Raw genomic sequence first — 23,643 nt, forward strand, 5'->3', positions numbered from 1 at the left:
TGCATTTGGTAGCAAAATTGTTTCTTTTTGAATCAGCTTTAAAATAAATTCTTACATATAGCTCATTTTTAAGATTGTGACTCTTGGAGCTTACTGTGACTCTTGGAGCTTACTGTGACTCTTGGAGCTTACTGTGACTCTTGGAGCTTACTGTGACCCTCGCAGTTGACAAGCCTAACAACGTGTAAGGAGACGGTTGGCATTTAACCTAGTCACTGTCCTGGAAACCGGCTCCTAATGTGGGCTGTGTAGTTTATTCTTTCATAATTTATAAAATAACCACATAGAACAAGTAATAATGATAATAAAAAAACTGTTTTCCAGATGCATCCATCCATCATCATCATATGTTTTATTTTTGTATAAAGGAAAAAGTAAATAAAAATATGATGAAGGATGCATCCATCCATAATTAAGACTGGATGCCAGTTAAAGAGTAAAACTGGGAATTGTTTACAGCTGGGCTGCCCTCTGTGTCCCAAATTCACCACCACACGTGCAAGGACCATGTGCAGACATCTGGAGTCCCACATCAAAAATGCAGTTTATTTCCAAGGTAAGCTGATGACAAGAGGAAATAAATGTGGGCTTCTTTTGATTAACAGCGTTGCATTTACCGTACATTTAAAGGTCAACAGTTTTACTTACTCTTACCAACTCTGATTTGGAGTCAGTAGATCAGCTTTAGAAGAAAGCTAGAGTTACTTTGAAAGAAACATGATTTTTAAATATTTATGCCATCGCATCACTGAGTAAAATCACAGCTGGACAGCTAAATTCCTAACTGTGATGTATGGCTGTCCCTTGCAGATACAAACATTTGCAGATGCAACCTGCCTTGCCGAGACACGAGTCATTACCACTGCCCGCACTGTGAGAAAACAATCATGCGCAAAGAGGATATGACATTACACGTAACTGGATGTCGAAACACATGTGATACAGTGCCACCTTCGGCAGAAATCAGGGCACCTGCATCATCGTCATCATCCTTTTTCACTCCCTGTGCTCCCCAGCAGAGGTCAGCGCAGCCTCCTTTGGAGCGTAACCTTCCCACATCAGCTGGAGAGGACTCTGTAATGTCAGACCATTGTTGCACACTTGTGTCACCTGTTGACACTCCGCCATCCTGTCAGCCAAACTCGGCTCCCCCTCCAGACGCCTGTAAACCACCTGCCGAGGCGGCACAGTCTGAAGCCACAGAGCTGCTCTCTTCACGTGTGATGTATTTAAAGTCAGTGAAGTGCCCTCACTGCGCCGTCGTTCTCTACAAAAAGAACTTATTGGTGCACATACAAAGAAAACATTAAAGCTGCATCTCATAGTAAAAGCAAAGGTGTTAGTAAAGCTTATGGCCTCTTTGACTTCCCAAAAGGCATTCATGTGAGACTTGGATGACTGAGCTGCCTCAGAACAACAGTGGGGGCTGTTCAGTGGATCATTGACAGTATGTGGAGAAAAACACAGTAGAAAATTTGCTGACACATATGTATTCCACACTGAATTGATTATATTTTGGTCTTTATATTATAATTTCTTGTTTAGAGGGAATTCAACATATTTTTTTGCACTTTATTAAAGGAGCTTTGTTTGGTTCACAGTTCCATATGAGTTTAGGTCTCCTCTGCCTCCATGTAACCTCTTCTGATTGGTTGCCTTTCACAAGCATAAGGCTTGAACAGCAGATGGATGGAGCTTCTTTGTGGCTGAGATGATCATATTTGGGATATCCACTCTCACTGGCATCATACAGATCCAAAAGTATAGAAGATCGCCTGAAACTGAGTGTTCAAGTTAATTATTCGGTGGTCAAAGATCACAACATTTTGACAATACCTGAAATATTTATGTACCAAGTCTTGTAAAATTTCACTTAAAAGGGAAACCAGGTTAAATGTGTCAATATTCAGAATAGAGAAAACAAAATCTGGAAAGTTTTCAACTTTACGTCTCAGGAACAGCTGGTCAAATTTTGAGAGTGTGTTGGTTTAGGCCGAGGCAGAAGTCCTAAAAAAACTAACTCTGTGGAGCAGAGCATCAGTGAAGCTGGCCCGTGCATATCTTTGTAGTTGCAATCATGTATTTGCAGTTTCCCTTTCAAAGCAGGAGAGCCACAATACAAGGGGCATCGAGATGATCAGTATTTTATTTATTTTAAAGTGAGTGAGGGAATGAATTTGCAGTGTGTAACGTTTCTGTCAGAAATCGGTCCATAATGAACACAAGTGCAGTAATTGCACTCTGCAGTAAGCCACTTTCATTTAGTTTTTTTCTTCTTCTCTCATCTGAAATTTGACTGTTATTTTATGAAACCTTTATTAAATCTTTTTCAAACTGCCACAATTACTGGGACTTGGAACAATCGGAAGTTTCTAAGATGAATTTTTGAATCTTCCAGTATATAAGTCTGACTTTAATAAATGCCTATATTTCAGAGGCAATACTCCTTCACTTTTACTTGAGTAATAAAGTTGAATCGTTGATTCAACTCTTGCCAAAGTATCTGTACCCCTGCTAAAGTGACAAGTGTGTTTACTTGTGCCATTAATTAATTTTTGATATTAATAGTTCTTTATGTAATTCCCTCTGGGATTAATAAAGTGTTCTGATTCTGATTATTTACTGTTGGAACAGCAGCATCCTGTGGGTTGTGGATTATACGAGTCAGAAATTTTTCTCAGCCACTTTCAGCTGTTTTTAGTGCATGAAATAACCAATACAACATATGCACTCAATTTTTACAAAATTTTGCTAGAATTCAAGTTTATATTTATCTGCTTTTTATTATTTAAAATACGCCAACACTGGATTCATCCGATCCTGAGTCGGTGAAATGTTGAAAACGACTTCAACCAAGAGGTGGCGCCCTGCTACATCACACACCTTCAGTGGCTTCAGTTAAACCTTGCCCGGTGCTCAGCGAGGGTTCAATCTGTCGTCTTCAACCAAATAAAGGATCACATTGTGTAAGGATTAACTTTATTAACACCCACACAAAGATACACTCCCTCACACAACCAGGAGGCTGTGTTTCCACACTCCTCTCGGAGGAAGACGCGCCCCCGGATTCGCTGGAAGAGGGGAAGCCCTTCAGACGGACCACTTGATGGGATGCAGAGAGGAGAGAGGAGCTGCTGCCGTGGCTGTGCGTGATGTTCGAGTCGTCCATCAGGGTTTCAGCGCAACACGCCTGTAGCTGACATCGCAGGTAAGGTGATGTGTTTTAAATATGGACTGCGTGTTTGTGCGTCAAAACGCACCTTCACTTAACTTTTAGGAGGTGTTCCCGTGTTTGTTTGTTTGTTTGTTTGTTTGTTTGTTTGTTTTTTCAATTATAGCCACTTTGTTTTGGTCCGAGTCGTAGAATAATGCTTTTAATGTGTTTTTATGGTGAACAGTGGCCAGATTTAAGCACTGCAGGTGGTCACGGACCTATGTGACCCAGTGCTATCCAATCACATTCAGAAAGTCGACCATACACCAAATAAGTGTTTAGAATATTTAATTAATTTGATTTTGGTAATTATTGAATTACATTTGAATATTTAACAGTACTGAGTTTGGAGAATTAAAATTTTACACAATAAGCCCCCAAATCACCCCCCCCCCCCCCCCCCCCCCCCCCCCCCCACCACCACCACCCCCACCCCAGTGTGTGGTCAGCTGCAGCTCTAATTTAGCTCAGATATTTTCTGCTCAAATGAAGGAGAATGGAGACCGTTATTTCAGAGGAAGCTCTGCTCCCAGAGAGGATGTAGCAACTCACATTGCTGGTCAGTGAGATCATCCTTGTTCTCCAGATTTAAATCTTCTTAAAGGCGTAACTCAGAAGATCTGCAAAGGTCAGCAAGTGACTTATGTTTGTGTGTAGTGTCAGAATCCAAAGATCAGCTCATCAGCTAATGTTTGCACTGAATACTGGACATAGACTGACTGACACCTCAAACAAGGCATGTCAGTCAGATGCTGCTCAGCAGGGACCCTATAACCTTTTCACTGCCCCTGTTATCAGGGCGAGATGGGAGTTTGACATTTCAGACATGCAGTTATCTTAACGAGCGACTGCATGAACTTAGTTGCACATATACAAGAGCTGTCCAGACTTGGCTCCTGCTCGGGTGTGAACATTTGAACCAAAGTGTCCAACTCCAGGCAAATTATTTCCTTCACGCATTTTCCTTTTCCGTGTTCAGAGGGATGTTCCTGGGTCTTGATAGCCATCAGTTAGAACAAAGATTTCTCACAGGGCTGTGCAACATGCAAATGAAATGGTGCATATTATAAATAAACAGAGCACTATACAGGCTCTGTTCAAATGATGACATATGAACATCCACTGGTAGATCTTAAATTGGTGATTGCTGTCTTGTTTCCTTATTTTTTGAGGATTTATCAATAAATGTCTGCTTTTTAATCTGGACCTAACGTGCTCTCTGTCTGTTTCTGTCATACATATACGATTAGAAGACTGGATTTTAATATTAAACATGAGCGGAGTGTTAAAAACTGATGTCAGAGTAAGTGTAAGTATTATGCCCGTGAGCCAAAAAGCTCAGTGTTTTTAAAGACAGTTTTTCCTGCTCTTGGCTCTGTATAATAATAATATAGTCATCCACCCAAACAATGATCTGGCTGTGAGGTCAGAAGCACCAACTGCCTGCTGTGAAACCTTCTGTTTGTGAAGAGCAGCCAATCAGAAGCAATTTGCCTTAAAGGCAATGATTTGTTTCAGAACCAAGGAGCTGTATCGAGCCTCGGTATAATAAAAAAAGAAAGAATTATAGAGAATGATAAGTCCCCTTTAATGACGCTTTACTCCATATATCAACTAATCAGCATCCCAGCACAAGTGAATGTCACATGTTCAGTACTCTGCAACAGATTTAGATGTTTAGTTTCCAGCAGGGAGACCTTCAAGTTCCCATATTCGTCCTGAATAAATATGAGAAAATAAAAATATGGAGATGGAAGTGATCATATTTTATTCAGATTTTATTCCTCTGAAGTGGAAACATGCCTGTTTGTCATCCCAGGAATGCTCGCGGCAGAAGGAGCAAATGACTGATATAACTGTTTTCACCCCTCACTTTTAGTGTCTTTCAGCTCATCTTTTGTTTTCTGGCCAGCGTTGGTTCACTCTCACTGTTCTCCTGAGTGTTAAAAAGCTATGTAAACTGTCGGTGGACTGCTGGCTTCGCACCAAACTGCAGACACAAAGTTAGAAACCAGCTGGTGAACACACTGGAGCACGTAGCTGCTAAAGAGGACAGATATTTGTCTCAGGAGTTTGCACAAACCAAACCAAAACAAGAATGATGTAAATGACTTTACATTTATCAGGTGTCCAGAAACTCGTCTCCAGTGACTGTTGCTCTGTTGCCATACCAGCCATTACGTCCAATATGACAGCTAAAGCTAGACCAGTATATCAGTAGCCGAGTGCAGATGTATCTGTTGGAAAATTATTAAGAAGATATAACAGTGCAGCCACACTGGATCAGGTTTATTAAGGGATAGTACTTTATTGTTACAGAGAACATTAACAAGGTTAATTTACGGTTTTTCAACTGTAAAATGTGTCATTCGGTCTGGATCTTGGTCAAACTTTTTTTTTAATGTAGCAGATATCATTAAAAGATCCTGCAGTGCTGTATCGTTTCTAAGCTTCTAGTTCACATTAACAGCTTGGCTCTGCTGGGAAAAATCAGCTATTCCCTGTAAAGGATGTGTTTTACTCAAAGTCACTTCATGCTAATATTAAAGAATTTAGTTTTAGTCTAAAGTGACGATTAAAATACACAATTAAAGCTGTTATACTCTCTATGAAGCTGTTTTCACTGTCAGAAGTGCAATAAGATCCCATTTAATACAGACTTTCCCTTTAACATATACAGCCTCCTTCATACCGACCATATCTCATCCTCCCTCATACTCATACTAGAAATGTTAGATCATCTCTACAAGCGGCAGATATCAGCTCAAGGCAGATTATTTCTCTCCACTGACGCTCACTTCCTGCATTTGTTCAGGAGCCTCGCTGCTGTGCTGATATTTTAAGTCAAGGTTGAAAAAAAGCCATTTGTGCCTCTTTTATGTCCAGGAGAACATTTGGTTTTACAGAGGAGCACACTCACGATCTGGAAGAGTCTGAGAAAATTATTAAAAACGCTACACTTGAGTAAACCAGGAATTATAGACATGTCTGGTTGGTTCTGGTCTGGGAATTGTGTTGTCCAACTCCAGGATGTTGGCAGTAGAGCCTCTGAGACTGCACGATTCAAGGCAAGCCTCTTTAGCTGGGACACATCCCACTGACACATCAAAGGCCCGTTCAAGGCCTTAGCCCCCCTTTTTATTTCTACCAGAATGTATTTAATCATTTAGAAAAGTATGATAAATGGAACCAGTAAACAAAACAATCAAAATTATTTAGAACACATTCACACAGAATATTCCCAGTCAGAACACGGTTATCCATATTTGAAAAGAGAAAATGAAAAGAGGAACAAACGGGCAAACACAGCAACCTGTTCATGAGCAGTTTTAATGATTTGCATTTCGCTGCTTGGGAGCGCACTGCTATCAGGGAGTGCTGTCGCTATATAGAGTGGGTTCAATATATAACCCGTTTTGATATAAGACATCAAAATAGTGAAAATACATTGAGCTTTCTGAGACTTGAAGATTTGTGTCTTGTTTTCCCCAAACAAAGGTCCAAAATCCAGAGAACAGCTTAGAAGAAAAGCAAATGTTCTTCTTTTAGAACAGGGGTCCCCAATCCCAGTCCACGCGGGCCGGTGTCCCTGCAGGTTTTAGATGTGTCCTTGATCCATCACAGCTGATTTAAATGGATAAATTATTTTCTCAACATGTCTTGAAGTTCTCCAGAGGCCTGGTAATGAACTAATCATGTGATTCAGGTGTGTTGACCCAGGGTGAGATCTAAAACCTGCAGGGACACCGGCCCTTGTGGACTGGGATTGGGGACCCCTGTTTTAGAAGGTTTCAGATAAATTCTCTATCACTTGTTTAATTCTGGCATCTGGAGTTTGGCTGAGATTAGGAATCTCTTTGGTGAGAGTGTCCTGAGCTGAGATAGGCGGGGTAGGAGAAACCAGGGATCCAAAGTAAGTAAAGTTTATATCTGTAGCACATTTCACAGGCATAAAAGTCACAAAGCACGTACAAGAATTAAAACACAATTAATATAAGACGAGAACTATGTTAAATGAAAACAAAACAAATTAAAAAGCCTGATTAAACAGAAAAGTTTCAGTCAGCTAAACAGAGTTGGAGTCGTAATCTGTTCCAGAGCCTTGGAGTCACAGACTGCAAGGCCCTAACCCCCTGGTCTTGTACAAGGAACAACTAATAGATTTTGAGCTTGTGAGCAAAGAGCAACAATAAGTTAAGATAAAAGTCACGGGGAGAACATGCACACTCTACCCAGAAGGTCCCTGCTCAGGTTTGAACCCAGGAAGAAACCGTAACTAGTTGCCAGTTGTTACCATGTGACTTAGTTGTGTGAAGGTTATTTGGGATAAGCCCGTCCCTACCTTAAGTTGGTTTCAAATGTTGGTTGCCATGGTTACATGAGGTCTACAGGCAGACCGCGGTGGGTCTTGCTTTTTTGTTTGATAATTTATCGCATTCCTTTTTTTGGCGGGCGAAACAAACACAGTCTCCGTCCCGGCTGGTGTCATCCTGCCCGCTTCACATGTAAGTCATTTGGAAAAGAAAGGCCTTGTTTATGCCGACCACATGCGCTTTCATGTTCAGGCGGCGTCACAGTACACATGTGAGTTTTAGGAAGTGACCAGCAATTAGTTTATTTGTGTCTCCAAGTGCAGGTTTTCCAAAATATTGTCGTGTCACGTTCTCCCAGCCAGACACACGGCAGGGATGAAACCTGAGTTTAAAGTAATTACGATGGAGTGAAATTACAGTGAAATAAGACATTTTGGGTACCATCCTCTGAGTCATCTTCGTTTTTTACTATACGTGCTGTGAAATTGTTTATTCCCGTACATTTTCAAAATGAACCTGTCCAGACGCTACAAAACAAAGTTTATATTTATGGATAAAAATAGCACATTTGTATTTTGCTGTTGAAGTTAAGTCCAGTTTGTGCCCTACACAGACATTAAGAGCATATATTCACTGAGGTAACCATTTGTTTTTCCAAAACTAAATTAACCAGCAAAGTTTAAATGCACCAGAAGGTCATTTAAAAGCACTTACTGTTGTTCTGAAGAATCCCCACAGACTCTTCTACATCTGGAAGTAAAAATATTCAGCTCGCTGATTGCACAGACAGATTTTTCGCTCCAAGAAATGTTGTAAACAGGTTCTAAATCTCATTTATCTTCATTGGAGGGCATATTTTTATCCCGGTGGTCCAAAGAGTCACTGAGGATTCTGGAAAAACCATCACAGCAACAATATGTGGGCTTTTCAAGCCCCAAATTTAACAGAAAGAACACAAACTGGGAATAGCTCAAATCTGCTATGGATGCTATTTATATTTATCTGCATGGTTTATATAAACTCTGTATGGTACAAGTTACAGGTACAGTTACTGTGAATCAAAGCTGCCTTGAGCAAGTGCAGCTCATGTCCACAGAGTTCATGCTCACAAACTGCTGCTTTTATTAATCTGTTATTTATTTGTCACCAAGTAGTCTTTTCAGTTTATTTACTTAAGAAGTGTGCATGTGCCCCCGTCGAGTGCACACACACACATGCTCGGCCCCAACTTCCACAAATAGACTCAGAATCTGTGGGAAACCCTGCTGCATTTTTGTGACCATAATGAACCTCAGCATCATTTTTATCTCCATGTATAAAGCGTGTACATCCTGTACACTGTGCATTTGGTAAATTGCATCACACGTGAAGTCTTTAAGACTTTCTTTCAAGCAATTTTCTAACTACAGTTTTATACTTTAGTTGTATATCACTTTTTACAAGGCATGCTAGTAAGCTTGGGTGTTTCTGACTGGCATTATAATTAATTATAATTATTTAAACAAAAATTCAGGCTTAAACTGAACTATTAAGTACTACTGTATTTACCTTACAAAGTTAATTCTTACAAGCAGGTTTACACAAACACACAGTTAAATCAACTTCAACCATAAACACCAAAATGCTGGAGGTTGTTTCAAAGAGCAAGTTTATTGACATGTTGGCATTAAAGTGAGACATAGATCCAGATTTGAGGGGGTCTAAGTCTGTGTAGATAACCTTCTTCTCAGATTAGAGTCCGGTTTTTCACTCCACTCATGCATGTGTAACTCCCATCTGCCAGTTAAGAGATTACTTTCATGTGAGAGTCATAGAAGCATCTGTTTCCTCTCTCACAGCTAGCAACTGATCCCCAGTGATTCGCGTCACCATGCCAACTCCTGCGATCCTCACAGCAACCTGGAGGAGGAGCTGCTAGGTTTACAACTATAATTCCAGCTCTGTTAGCCAACATAAAGTGGATCCCTTCCTAGAGACAAGGAAACAGGTAGGGTGGAGTAACAGACAGAGCACCAATATGTAGTGATGAAGTCATGTTTTCTGTGCTGGGTTTAACAGTCTTTTCTGTTTCAGAGATGGTTTTCCAGTGGAGTCTCCGGCTGATTTTCATATTGCTAGTGAAGACAGGACTTGCTGTTGGATGTGTTTGTCCAGGAGCCACCATTATGTCCCAGTTTCCCTCCAAGGTTCCTGCTGATGTGTGTTGCCTGAACTACTCTGGATCTGCTTTCACCCGTGTGGACTGGTCTGTGTTTACCAATGAAACAAACATAGTGACACTGGATCTCTCCAACTGTAATATCAGCTCTCTCGATATCAGTGGTGAAGAGGCTTCTGGGGCCTCTGCATTGCAGAAGGTATTTTTGAGTCATAATAGACTAAAAATGTTACCAAGTGGGTTTCTGGGGAGACAGCCCAGTCTGAAGGAGCTGGATCTGGCTGGGAACTTACTTCAGGAGCTTCCTGGGGACTTTCTAAAGGACTCCAACAACCTCCAGAAGTTGTTTCTACAAGAAAACCAGCTAAATTTCCTCCCTAGCTCTATATTGGACAATCCGAGGCTTCAAAAGTTGGAGCTGGATGGGAACCGCTGGGACTGCTCTTGCTTGTTAGTGGAAGGCCTGGAGGCAAGAAGGGAGGCTAACCGCACCATCAAACTGCAGGATCTGCTTTGGAACATGACCTGCTTCTCTCCCTGGCACCTGGCCGGCAGGACTGTGTTGTCGGTGAAGGTTTCCGATGCGTGTCGGCCAGCCGGCCTCACAGCGCTCTTCATTGTCCTTCCCCTCCTCGTCCTGTCCACCTTGCTGCTCTGCTGGTGCTGTGGGAGGACGAGGAAGAAAAAAGAAGTGCCTACTTTCAGCAGCTCAAAAAAGAGGCCTCACAGTTCCAGCTCCAACGGCCAGAAGCATCGCAGCAAACAGCAGCCTTCAGCGGCTGAGCAGGGTAAAGCTGGAGAGGGGATCCTGAAGAACCAGCTGCTGCTTCGCCCAGCATCCGCCCTCCTGGGCAGCACCAGGGACATCTATGAAGAAGTGGAGATCAAGCTGGGCTCAGTAGAGTCTCTTCCGCGAGTCACCTCGTGCCGCTCCAGCTCCACAGAGGAGAGGCAAGGCTCCCAGGAGCCTGATGGGGCCAATAATACAGAGCTGGACACGGTGAGTGTCACAGAAGTGATGAAAGACTCAGCTGACAGGGAGAAAGCTTACATGACTCAGTCAACCGAGTACTACAACCTGGTGCCAGGTATCGAACTGGAGGACTCGGACCATGGCGAGTACGAGAATGTGGCGACATCATCTTCCACCAAAGAATAGATCAGCATTACAGGAAATACTTTAAAAAATCTTTATTAGAATATTTGTGGCATTCACATGGTGCCTTCAAACCAACTTCCTGCATGATGAGGTCTTAAGATATTCCTGCCAAAGTTACTACAGGTTTCTGTCCTTCTTTGTGTTTTTGTCTGTCTTCTTTTTTATTTCATCAGAGCAGAACTACCTAGTCTCAGTTGGTTTGGCAACTGATCCACTTGATTCTCTCAAATATCTGAAAAGAGTTTTCCTTAAAATAGTCATATACTTGTGTCATAACACACAGAAAGTTTCTAGAAGTTAGCCTCCCATAGCATAAAGATACAGCAGGGCCTGCTCTGTCTGTACTGCCCTATCTGATAAATGCAGAAACTAAAGTTAAGCAGAAACAACACTGTAGCTCAATAAATGACAAATCTGTCATGGCTTCGATGCATGCTCACGCCATGGTATTTTAGAAGTTTTTTATTTCTGCTTCTGTGTCTGGAATAAATAAAGTTACGTTTTTAAGTTTAAAAGCCTGGAAATACCAAGATTTCTGTAATTAGTTTTGGAGGTTTGATAACAGTTTTACATCTAACAGGGAAGCGCTAACATGAAGATGCTAATGCTAGTCCAAAGCTTATTTAGAAATAAATTCATACATGTATTAGTGTCAGTGATCAGAGGCAGAAATACATGTTGTTGTTTTTTACAGTGGACATGTTGACTTGTCATAGGTGGAAAAGCACAGCATTGATAACAGTGCAGTTTAAATTAGCAGTGAAGGACTTCCTGTAAGTCAAATGCAGCCGACACTGATGCGCCTGTTCTTAACCCACAGAAAAACATCTACTTTACACTAATTTGGTTTCTTTCAAAACCAGCACTGCTGTGTTGGCTTGCTTTGAGGCATAAATTTGGGTAACTAAATGTATACAAATTTAATGTTTTCAGTATTCTGGTTTGACTGGGCCTTTTTAAGGTGCTAGTATGTTGATGTCTAACCTGGGCAAAGCCAGATAGCTCTTTGCCCTTCATCGAAAGAAGACCTGTTATGTTGGTCAGCTCTTCTATGTCTGAAACAAGACTTTTTTTTATCTCCCTTTAAGCCAAGTTTCTTCTGATTGGCTGCCCTGTAGAAGGAGCAGATTTGAACAGCAGGAGTGAGGCTTTTGTGCTCGCAGCTATAGCTGTGTGCTTAGACCATATTACGATTACCCACTCTATATGACATTTATACAGCACCTAGAGGAGAAACAAAAGAGAAAAACAAATGCTAAAAGCAGAATGAAGCCTGGGTTTTTGGCTCGCAGGCTTTATACACACAATTTAGACCTTTGGCTTTTACTACAAGCATCCAACATAGAGTACCTTACAAATTTCTTAGACCACCTGTCAAAAAACTAAGAAAACACAAATATTTCAGAAATCTTTCAAAGACTTGTTTACAACTGAAATAACTGAATTCACTGAACTAAATTTTTCATACTTGAATTTGAGACAGTATACTGGACTTCAGTGAGAGGCCAGAAATGAATCAAACATAACATTCAAACAGCAAAATTAAATTTTCTGATCAGGAATGCAAGTAAATCACTTTTATGCTCCTTCATAAAACTTCTTATATTCTAGCATAAAAAAATAACATTAAGTTAAATTATATCTAGTGATAATCAGGTGGATATACTACATCTGAGATCTCAGTCCAGAAGCCCTCAGTTCTAGGAAGAACAATGCTCCTTTACCTCTGTCTCCATACGTAACACACAGATCAGGGAGCTTTATCAGTCTATAACTGGGTAGAAAAAATAAATGTATTTCCCCAAATTTCCTATTAGTGTGTAAAAAAACAACAGCCAAATCAAAACAATGCATTAACTAGTTACAGGGACAGTGTGGTCCAGCCTCCACAGTATCACAATGTGTGAGGAAGTGATTTAATCTGGAGCTTTTCCTGTGGGACCCGAGGAACGCAGTGACGGCTCAAAAGGGAGGCCTGATTTTCCTTTTTTCTTTTTTTTTTCGCTTATGGAAAAACGCGGAAATAGATTTATTCTGTTTAATACTGAGTCGAGTGCAGTGTGCATTTAATGTCATTTTAAAGACAAGGAACGAGGATATATTTTTAACTGCTAAGTACAGCAGCCTTTTGTGTCTACTTTTTCTTTACCTCACACAACTGTCGTTGTTCCGGCCATTCCTGTTCGACTTGTTGTACCGAACACAAGAGAATTCCTGATTAAGCTGCACAACCAGAAATATAGGTGCTTAACAATGACTAATCCCACCGCTATGTTCGTAGTTAATTTAGAGCTAAATGTAGAATGTAAAGCTAAGATGACAAATCTAATTTTATGTGTCTTTCATTGTTAAGGGAGGATAAAAGGACAGACAAGATGACGACGCTTGCTTTGCGTCACACACTGAAATGTGCAGAGAGTTTGAAAAAGGCCATGGCGGTTGGGCCTAAATGCTGGTTTAAGATACAAATCTAAGCAGTGCTTGTTCGGTAAAGTGGAGCTGAGACCTGCACGAAAGAAAACAGTGCTCAGCAGGGTTATTGTGACAGTGTAGGACACTCGATCCTTATCAAAGATGTGGAAAACAGACGGATGTCTCGCTCTCACACTTGCTGGTTTCGCAGGCTAATTGGTTTTTTTGTTCAGTGAAATACTGAGGGTGCAGCAAAGGGTGTGGAACTTCCTGCAATTGAAAAAAACTGATCTGTATTTTCCAGATGAGTTTTCACATATTTTACGTTTAAGCTTTATATATCAACATTGTAAGGTTGCCAAGTGCTCTTCGGTCAAAAGACAAATGCAAAGACAGTTGATTCACAAAACAGCTTGTTGTTATGTTAATGTAAAAGGGACATACAGCTACATGCCACTGATGTACAGTTCTGTGCATTTTAGATGTTATTCTCTGGTTATTATTTCAGTGCCTGTCAAGCTTTATATTTTTGTCATAGGTTTACATTGGCAGCAGTTATGTACTGGACTTTATTTCTGACTGAATAACCTGCTGACAAAATTTAATTTCACAATTTGTGAAATAGCCATGAAATGTGATTTGCTTGTTTGTAAATATGGACACAATTTGCCTCATTTATCCTGTGGTAGTCATAAATGTAGTATTTTAACCCAATCCACAGTCTTTTCCTCCACAGTCTTTTCCTAAAACTAACCAAGTAGTTTCGGTACCTTCATCTGGCCAAACATGCAAAAATTATATACAAGTTAGCATATTGTTAGAGTCAGGTTGTACTCTGTTACATGAATGTCTTGTCTTTATCCCCACCACTAAAGACAAAACATTTCCTGGAGTCTAAGTTCTAGTCACACAGCCCTGGAGACTGGTTGGGGACCTAGCAAGAGGTTGCTAAGGAAAAACATTTTCTTCCTGAATAGTTGGCAAGTGCTTCCTGGGTGTTGTTGGATAAAATTAATCAGACAGCAGTATATAGTGCTGCACCAAAAACCTCTGTGATTACTTTGATTGCCAACAGATTGCTGTGATTGCCCGTAGTTTGCATGGAGCATTCTAACTTGTCTGCAAACATTCGCCAACTCCTCACTAAGTGTTGTAGAACTGTGAAGAGTGCAACGCAAACTGGAAACTGAGACATTTTGCTTTCAAAGTGAAGTTTTGTGTGTTCAAGCCTGTTAGTTTCAGTCGTTTGACACACTTTTTCCGTGAAGATGAACATTCTCCAGTTCCTATTTTACATTACGCTTCTTCAATCTTCACTAACAACTGGTAGTTGGATAGCAAGGGTTTGCAGTGAAGTCTGTCTTCAATGCAAACTTTAGCAACCTGCTAGTAGCCAAAGCAATCACAAGGAGGTTTTTGGTACAGTTCCTAAGTCACCTAAGCCCGTGTGACAGAGAGTTTTGCTGAATTTCACCACATTTTAAAAGTTTAAATCAAATTCTATAATTTAGATTCAATTAATAAACATTTTTTTTAGTTTTTTTTTAACTTACTGTCGTTCTTATGTGTCCTTGTGTATATATATATAAAAAAAAAAAACATTTGTTTTGACTATTTTGCTAATTACATTGAAGCAACACTGAGATTCAAATGAATTTTAGCTAATAATAAACTTACTTCATGAACTGGTAAAAATAAAATATTGCCTATGGTTTCTCAATATTAATTGAAATGACTAATGTTAAAAAAAATGTATTTGGTGTATACAAAAAATGCATAAAAAGAGTGAGGCTAAGGCTACATGTAAAGTTAGCAATAAGTAAACCTTACCTCGTATTACCTCATATATGAAACAGTGTGTTTTTAATTTAGAATGAATGAAGTAGTCTCTTATGATGTGGTCTCTCCAGTTTTGTTTTGTTTAAAGTTTAGCCAAAGCTTGATATATATAAGATAACTTTAGCTAAATCACACTGATAACATTCAGGATTAGCATTTAAAAACAGTAGCAAGCTACGGTGAATGTACTATTAACCTTTTTTTTTTTATTGTAACCTGTAAACCCACATTCTAAAGTTGTAAATGAATCATATATTTGGTTAATTTTCTTGCTAGTTAGCAAACATGCTAACTTTTGAAATTTTAGAAGAGGCATAAAAAAGCGCCAACTTTCAAACTTCACTACCTTAACTATACTTTTGACTGTATAAATACAAGTCCAAAGGTTTACATGTTTCTAAAATTACATTCTAAATTACTGGACATTTGTGTTGTGCTATTGCTTAGTGTCAAATACATTTCAATAAGCACACTTTTTTTTTTTTAGTGTTACGTTCCCCTGAGGGGTCTAGGCGGTGAGGGGGAAGTAACAAAAAGTGTCCGGGTCAGAAAAAGGAGACAAGAAGGCATGAGGGTTAAATTAAAGAGTTTTATTAAAGTAGCTCAACTAAAAGAGACGGACAAGCCGCTATCACCATTTAAGAAAACAAAACTCAGGCTTTTGTCAATAAAGTAAAACGTAAGCCAAAAAGAAAGAGCAGCTCACTAACTGCAAATACGGACATGAAGCTCACTAGCTGAAAACCACCAAAAACACAGCTCACTAGCTACAAACACTCAGCTCACAAGCTGTAACCACACTAATGGCACTCTGGCCCAGAAATCACCTTTCCCTGGGCTTAAATCTCCTTGATTACTGACGAGAGTCAGCTGCACAAAAGGGAAGTGTGGCACCTCAGGCAGAAGAGGTGGTGGGACACGCCCACACAGGCACCTTCAGAAGGAGGCCCTGCTAGGGCCGTAACATTTAGACTAAATATATTTGAATTTGATTAAATTTAGTCCTGCTGGGAAATTAAAATTGCCAAAATTAAATAATAGGATACATGGAATCCGAATATTTAAAAAAGTAATCAAACTTTATAACCCTCCTTCATTTTAACATAAACGAGCTTTGTTTGACAAACTGTTTGTTAGCCTAAAAAGCCTGTTAGACATCTTAGTTAATAGGCTATGTAGGCTAGTTTAATCTTAAGTCCGGACCAGCAAAATCATTGTATATGTTTTATTGTCTTTGAACAAAGATTTTAAAAAAAAAAGAAAAAAGAAAACTAATAAACTATCAATTCATAAAACAGTTGATAAACAGCCTGAGATGTCTTAAAAGTGTCAAATATAAGTCAAGGCTTGGGATTTTTTGTTGTTTGTTTGTTTTTTATAATTAGTCAGTCTACTTTCATTAAGAAAGGCTACTGTTGTAAAGGAAAGAAAAACAAACTACGTTGGCTTGTTTTTGTGGTGACAGGCTAAGTGTAACGTTGTTGTTTTTTCAGTAAAAATGCTGTAAAACTGACAATGAGTCAGATATCTGCCTGAGACAAAATTGTGTCCTGATTCTCTGTAATGTTAACACTTTGCAAATGCTGCAGACAGATTTTGTGCCATTAGCTACATATTTGACACTCCGTAACGTCTTCAGTATCGCTGAATCATTAGTAATCATTCAGATGTAAAATGGCAATACTGTATGTAATAAAAGCACTGATTTTTTTAACCACATTTATACAGGAAGATGCACTATGTTGATTGTGTATACACTTTAATATTGTTGACAGAGAAATAAAAGCTTGTCTTTAAGTATTTGTGTTCAGTATCTCTGAAAACAGACTCCTAATCTTTTTCTGTTCCCCTTTCTGCCCTGGCAATGACCCAGGCTGACCCCAGCTACCTGAAATCCCTCTTTTGAGCTCTAATTTCACTCACCGTGGGAAGTTGTAATTACAGCATTGGGTTACCAAAATGATCGGCATGGAAGTGCCATTCTCAGAGATCTTAGCCACAATCAGTAGCCAAAGGCAGGAAATGACTAGGCTGAAACAGTTGTCTGAGTATCCATGGATGCTAATCTGGGCGTGTGTTTCATCTATAGATCAAGATCACAGACGAACCATTGTGTGTCAGTTTGATACTCACGAGGGAAGCAAAGTAAAAAGCAAGACTTTTAAGATTTCTGGAACCAGTAATAAAGAGAGAGTTTTGACATAAAATGCAAACAAAGTGTTAAATATGTCAGATGTTCCTTTGATTGTTTTCTGTCAATAAAGGAGCCTCTGGGTGTCTCTGTTTATGAAGTAAATACAGGCCTAAGGGCTGAGGCTCAGAGCCATGCTGCACATTACAATAATGCCACCTAGTGTCAGGAATTGAGATTAGTTCTTTTTTAGCGTGGATATATATATATATTTTAAATCTCCCAGTAAAACAAAAATCAGTGCAAATAAAAATGTAAACACTGTGAGACTCGGATTCAGGCTGGGAATGGGGAAGTCCACAGTGATTGCTGATCCAGGCTCCAGTGGAGGATACATGGCCTCATAAATGTCCACTCAGAGGTGAGCAAACAGAACCAGTGTCCAAAGCAGGGCTGGAAAAGAAGAGTCTGATTTACAGTGAGGAGCTGTAACTATGTGAAAAACAAACAAGTGAGCTAAGCACAGCAACCAGTTACAAAGGACGGAGACTGGAGGGATGGACACCTCTGACAGCTCTGATGTTTAGACTGTTGCTATCACAGTCACCAGTAAATAACACAGTCTACGCACCTAGCGGCCTCTGCTGAGCAATCAATCTGTGTGCGCTCTGTTTGATTTTCTGTGGCAGGATGCTGAGATAGCAGGTCCAAAGTACTTATTTGTGTTACATCAGAAAAAGGCATGTCGACAGAAAAAGTGTGCAGTGCATTTTCACTTAAATATTGCTTTCTACTTTACATATGTAAGTAAACCTTATTTGAAAAGAAAAGGCACATACAGCAGTCAGAATAGTATTACATATAGCTTAAAACGCCACATTTTTTATTATGTGAGAACAAATGATTAAAAAACAACAGCAGATTTGTGCAATTGTGCAACAACATTTGCATGTTAAATTTTTGCATGTTAAAATTTAACATGCAAGTTTTTTAAAACGTAATTCAGCCTTACAGATAACTAGACGAAGCAAGTCAATAACAGTAATAAATACATCATCAAACAGTAAAACTGACACAGCTGATATAATCCTCTCAAATACGCACATAAAATGGATACATTTATAAAACAGATGGCAGTCTTGATCATAAAATAAATCCTCAATTCTAAATATTTAGAAGTCATATAAAGAGCTATTCCCCTGCAGAGATTACAATCCAATATGAGCTGTAATGACGTCATTATGTAACATTATACACGATTATTATAAAGTCTGCTCTTATAAAAAATGCATTCCTGAGTGTGATAAATCATACATAGTTTAGAAGAAGCTGCAGTCCAATTGTTTGCGTACAAGTTTCATTAAAAATCTAAATTTATATAGCTTATCCATCCATCTATCCTCTTTCACGTCTCCACTTCAGGGTCAGGGGGGGACTGGAGCTGGCACGGGGTGAGAGGCGGGGTACACCCTGGACAGGTCATCCGTCTGTCACAGGGCTAACACAGAGAGACAGACAACCATTCACACTCAAAGTCACACCTATGGGCCATTTAGAGTCACCAGTTAACCTAACCCACTAACTTCACGTTTTTGGACTTGCAAACTCCACATAGAAAGGCCTCGGACAGATGCTGGATTCAGACTTTCTTGTTGTGAGCTAACAGTGCTAAACACCATGACACCTTGCTGCCCTATACAGGTATATGTATAATTTGTATATAAATAAAATATATTTTTTAAGCCCAACTGCCTCTGACATGTAATAATTTAGTGTTTCTGTTTGCTTAATGTGATACAACACTAGATTTTTTTTGTCTTTTGTTTTGTTTTTTGCTTTTGTGTATCATTAATTATTATTTATCTTTTTTTTTTTTAGAATAAATGACAGCTGTAAGAATAATTTAACTTTTTAAAAATATTTAAGTCAGCTCAGCACTAACAGGAGGAATTAACACAATAATTATTAACACTTTTGTGTTGACTGAGAACCTTATAGATTATAACTTTTACTGGAAGGTTTTACTGAATAATAACTTGATTGCTGATCACTCAAACCAGTTATGTGAGCTTAAAAAGAGATGTTTTCATGCAGTCTGTAACCGTAGGTGTGTTTCACTTAGGCTGCAGGTTCCCAAGTAATAAAACTAAGGTGTTAATTTATGACAGCGCCACAGAGAGCTTTAAATTCAGGCCCAGAGGAAGAAACTTTTTTCTCAGGACAACAGGATTCAGCACAGGTGGAGGTAGGACAGGTCTTAAAAAGTCTTTTATGTATATGTAATTATTAAACATACATTTAAATGCCTTTTAATGCTTTTCAGGGATTTGGTGCTTAAACATGACAGTTTCCTACAGTCTTGAGGTGGCCAATGCCAGGTTTGCTGGCTTTTCCAGGCTCCTGTTCAGGTGGAAGGGAAGCATCTACAGGCTGCTCTACAAGGAGTTACTGGTGTTTTGTAGTGTTTATTTGTTTTTCAGTTTGTTTTACAGGTAAATTCACATTTTCATACCGCTCTTACTCTTACCTAGCTTTGCTTGTTTGTCTCGCAGTGACAATTTTAATTTGCTCCACAGGTTTCTCCTCACACGGAGGCAGCAGGATCTGTTTGAGCGTATCGCCCTTTACTGTGATCAGTTCACCAACACCAACTACATCCCTGTTTTGTTTGTGCTTGGTAAGAATGAATCATACAGCAGTTAAAGAACTAAAAAAAAAAATCATATGCATGAACTTTCTCTCTTTTTTTTGTTTTATTCTAGGTTTCTATGTGACCTTGGCCTTTAATAGGTGGTGGGGTCAGTACACCAGCTTCCCACTGCCTGACAACCTGATGATGGTGGTGTCTGGGAACGTCCACGGGACTGATGAGAAGGGCCGTCTGCTGAGACGAACCCTCATGAGATATGCCAATTTATCTTCAGTCCTTATTCTCCGCTCCATTAGCACAAGAGTTCACAAGCGGTTCCCAACTTTGGACCACATTGTGGAGGCTGGTGAGAGCAACAGTTCTTAATCAAAAGTCGAGTTAATTTTAAAAATCTCAAATGTACCTTTTGCACCATATTCAGACATATAATAATTGCTGAATGTACCAGTAAGAAAGACAGAGTGCTTCCAATATAGACAATACTGAGGAAAAAATAAAGGGCTCATTACTCAAGACTTCTTCCTTTTGTACTTCTCACAGGCATCTTTTTACTTCACCAAATCTTAGTTATAAGTTACAAAATAATGCTGAAATAAGTTTTTTCTACACATCAAATACTTATAAACACACAGAAATATATATTTTTAGCACTAAAACAGGGAAGAGTTCAGCCAAGAGAATTGTTTTTATAGGTCACAATATACCACTGTACACCTCACAGGGATAAGGAGTTTGTCCATTTAGTAAAAATGTGTGATTAAGATTGAGTTGGGCAGTGGGGCTTTTGGGATACAAGTATTTTGTCAGTTACAACGGGGGAAAAAATGGGGAAAAAAAAGAACAGCCATCATGATTCTCAGTCTTGTTTAGTTTAACTAACAGACCAAAACTCAAACACATTTACTTCATTGTATTTTAAAGTGAATAAAATCCTAATACTAACATTTCAGTGTTATGCAGTTCAGTTTATTGCAGTCACTTTAATTGCTGTCAGTAATTTAATGGTTTCATATATCATGTTAACTAAGTGTGTCTAATACGTGGGCAGGATTTATGACCTTGGAGGAGCTGAAAAAGTTTGAGTCACTGCACTCTGACTTCAACAAGTACTGGATGCCTCTGACGTGGTTTTCAAACCTGGCGTCCAGAGCGAGAGAGGAGGGCCGAGTGAGGGACGACATAGCTCTGAGGCTGCTGATGGATGTGAGGAGTTTACTAAAGAATGCAACAAGAGCAGACCTACACATTTTCTATGACTTACAAATAATCTATGGCTCTAAAGTGTGCGTAAACTCCACTGCTGTACTACATCTGCAGGAACTCAATAACTACAGAGCAAAGTGCAGTCTGCTGTTCCACTACGACTGGATAAGCATCCCTCTGGTCTACACCCAGGTACGATCAGCCAATGAAATATGAGCCATTCATTTAAGTGCTGTACATCACTATAGACTTGATTCATAACTAAATACATTCAAAGATTTTTATATCTAGAACATATTAAGGAATTATCAAATAAAACTTGGATTCTTTTTAGATTTTTTTATAGATTAAACCAACCATCAGCATGTAATGTTGCTGTTGTCCTGAATCATATTAGTGGTGCACATGGATATGCTTCTTTAACTCATGACCAGTTCAGGTTTTTTGCCTAGATCATTACATAAAATGTGTTTTTTTACATGACAAAACCTTTCTGCTGTTTCTTTTCAACAACATATGTGCTTGTCAGATTTCATCAATTTCATATAAATCACCAGATGATTCTACCTTCTGAGACACAACTGTACTTAGCAACCCCTAATTTTCTATCTCATTGGGTTTTTTTTTCTGTGTAGGTAGTAACTATTGCAGTTTACTCATTTTTTGGCTTCTGTGTGATTGGCCGACAATTCCTGAATCCCGAGAAAGGTTACAAGGACCACAGACTGGACTTGTACGTCCCTGTTTTTACCCTGCTGCAGTTCTTCTTTTACACTGGCTGGCTCAAGGTAACACAGCACCATCATGTATAAGTGCACACTTCCATTCCAGGCTCTATAATATAGTCTTATCATATTTCAGAGGGAAATATGTACTTTTTATTTTTTGTGACAGTTTTAACATTGTGGTTTTGTATGATTTTACTTTTAAAAAAAAAGACATCCAATAAGCTCATAAAATACACCTTATGAGCATAAATTGGTTGTTCACAGCAGTTGAAAAGTAAAAAAAATAACAATGATGTGATGCTGAGGTCTTTGTTGCTGCTGTTCTAAAAAGAGATTTCCTATCAAGATTGTCTTTTGGTTTTACTTGAATAACTAATACAACTACGCCAAGCTTATGTATGCGAACTTTCTTTGTTCAACTCATAAACCCTCTAAGTTATCTGGTGACCAATTGGAGGCCCCTGACCCATCAGTTGGGAACAGTAGACTGAGATGTTTACTGAATATCACAGCTGCATGGAGAAAGGCATGCTGAAGCACTGACGCATGCAGTTTTTTTTCCCACTGTTTGCTTGTCCAGTTTCTGTTTCTGTTTTGTAGGTGGGAGAGCTGATCATCAATCCATTTGGCGAAGATGATGATGACTTTGAAACGAACCAGTTGATTGACAGAAACTTTCAGGTTTTCCCCTTCAGACATTCCCCCTAATTATGACTACTAGAAACCTAGAATGAGATGTTAAATCTCTTTCTTTCTCCCGCAGGTGTCAATGCTGGCTGTGGACGACATGTACCAGAATCTGGCTCCAATGGTGAAGGACAAACACTGGATGCAGAGACACTTCTCCATCCCTTACACTCTGTCGACAGCAGCGGAGAGCCTCAGACCAGCATTCAAAGGCTCCACTTATGACATGAGGTAAAGTGAGAGGGATGGAATTTAAGATATATGAGTATATCCATCCATTCATCCATCCATCCACCCTACCCGAACCTTATGGGGTTCGGGTAGCGGGGGCAGCGGCCTGAGCAGAGAAGCCCAGACTTCCCTCACCCAAGCCACCTCTTTCATCTTGTTATGTTATGTTATATATGTGTGTGTGTATTTTATTCAAAATGTAAATATTTGTGAACTCTATTTATAAGTAGAACTGGAATTATATATCAATCCTTCTATGATTATCTTGATTTTTCTTTTTTTTTTGTAGCTTGTCAAAAATCTTTTTCATTTTTTATAAAAATTTTAATCCATATGATAATGATAATATAATATAATAATAATGATAATATTACATAATGATAATGGGAATATATCATAATTTTCAGTTACAATTTTGAAAATGTAAGTATATTTTTATACTTAAAATTTATTTAACACTTCCATTCTGGACAGTTTGTTGTAATAGCTTGATTTTACATTCCTAAATAAATCACAACCACTGCCATCTTTGGGTTTAAAGTATCTTCCATGTTTTCAGGATGAGTGCTGAAGATCTAGAGATTCACCAGCCTGGAGGCACTCCTATGAACAAACAGCATTTGCACCTTCAGGGCTCTGTGAGTGATGGGCTCAACAGCCTTCTGCAGTGGGGTAAAGGCATCCTGCGCAGTGGGAGCCTCTCTTCTCTGAAGGAAGTCTCGTCAAACCCAAACGAGGCAGACGGGGATGATGAAAGGGAAATAGATGTGATCACTCACAAAGAACAAGAAAGGGGACTAATTAAAGTTTTAATTGAACACAACTAATTGATACTTGCTGTCATGTTTTTGAAAACGTTTATTGTAAACATGACAAAAAAATGTTTGAAAACATTTTTTGGGGAGGTGGAAATGTGAC

General features: G+C 39.2%; 2 protein-coding genes and 1 pseudogene across 2 annotated transcripts; all 3 read left to right on the forward strand.

Annotated features, from left to right (window-relative positions):
* Nucleotides 1–396: 396 nt before the first annotated feature.
* Nucleotides 397–1,398, forward strand: LOC146613086 (uncharacterized; annotated as a pseudogene).
* A 1,631-nt stretch (nt 1,399–3,029) lies between these two features.
* LOC146613087 (uncharacterized) lies at nt 3,030–10,911 on the forward strand. The gene is made up of 3 exons (XM_085378248.1): nt 3,030–3,208; nt 9,366–9,514; nt 9,601–10,911. The coding sequence occupies exon 3, from the start codon at nt 9,603–9,605 to the stop codon at nt 10,842–10,844; it is 1,242 nt and encodes a 413-aa protein (XP_085234374.1). The 5' UTR covers nt 3,030–3,208; nt 9,366–9,514; nt 9,601–9,602; the 3' UTR covers nt 10,845–10,911.
* An 8,655-nt stretch (nt 10,912–19,566) lies between these two features.
* best4 (bestrophin 4) lies at nt 19,567–23,552 on the forward strand. Its single transcript, XM_085377735.1, has 9 exons — nt 19,567–19,718; nt 19,803–19,903; nt 19,989–20,222; nt 20,925–21,079; nt 21,194–21,271; nt 21,715–21,867; nt 22,408–22,488; nt 22,571–22,725; nt 23,285–23,552. The coding sequence occupies exons 1-9, from the start codon at nt 19,567–19,569 to the stop codon at nt 23,550–23,552; spliced, it is 1,377 nt and encodes a 458-aa protein (XP_085233861.1).
* The last annotated feature ends 91 nt before the right edge of the window (nt 23,553–23,643 follow it).

Source organism: Diplotaxodon limnothrissa, linkage group LG18 (genome assembly GCF_057381915.1).
Source record: "Diplotaxodon limnothrissa isolate DT_005_m linkage group LG18, D_limnothrissa_male_GT1.1, whole genome shotgun sequence".
In the NCBI taxonomy this organism is placed as follows: domain Eukaryota; kingdom Metazoa; phylum Chordata; class Actinopteri; order Cichliformes; family Cichlidae; genus Diplotaxodon; species Diplotaxodon limnothrissa.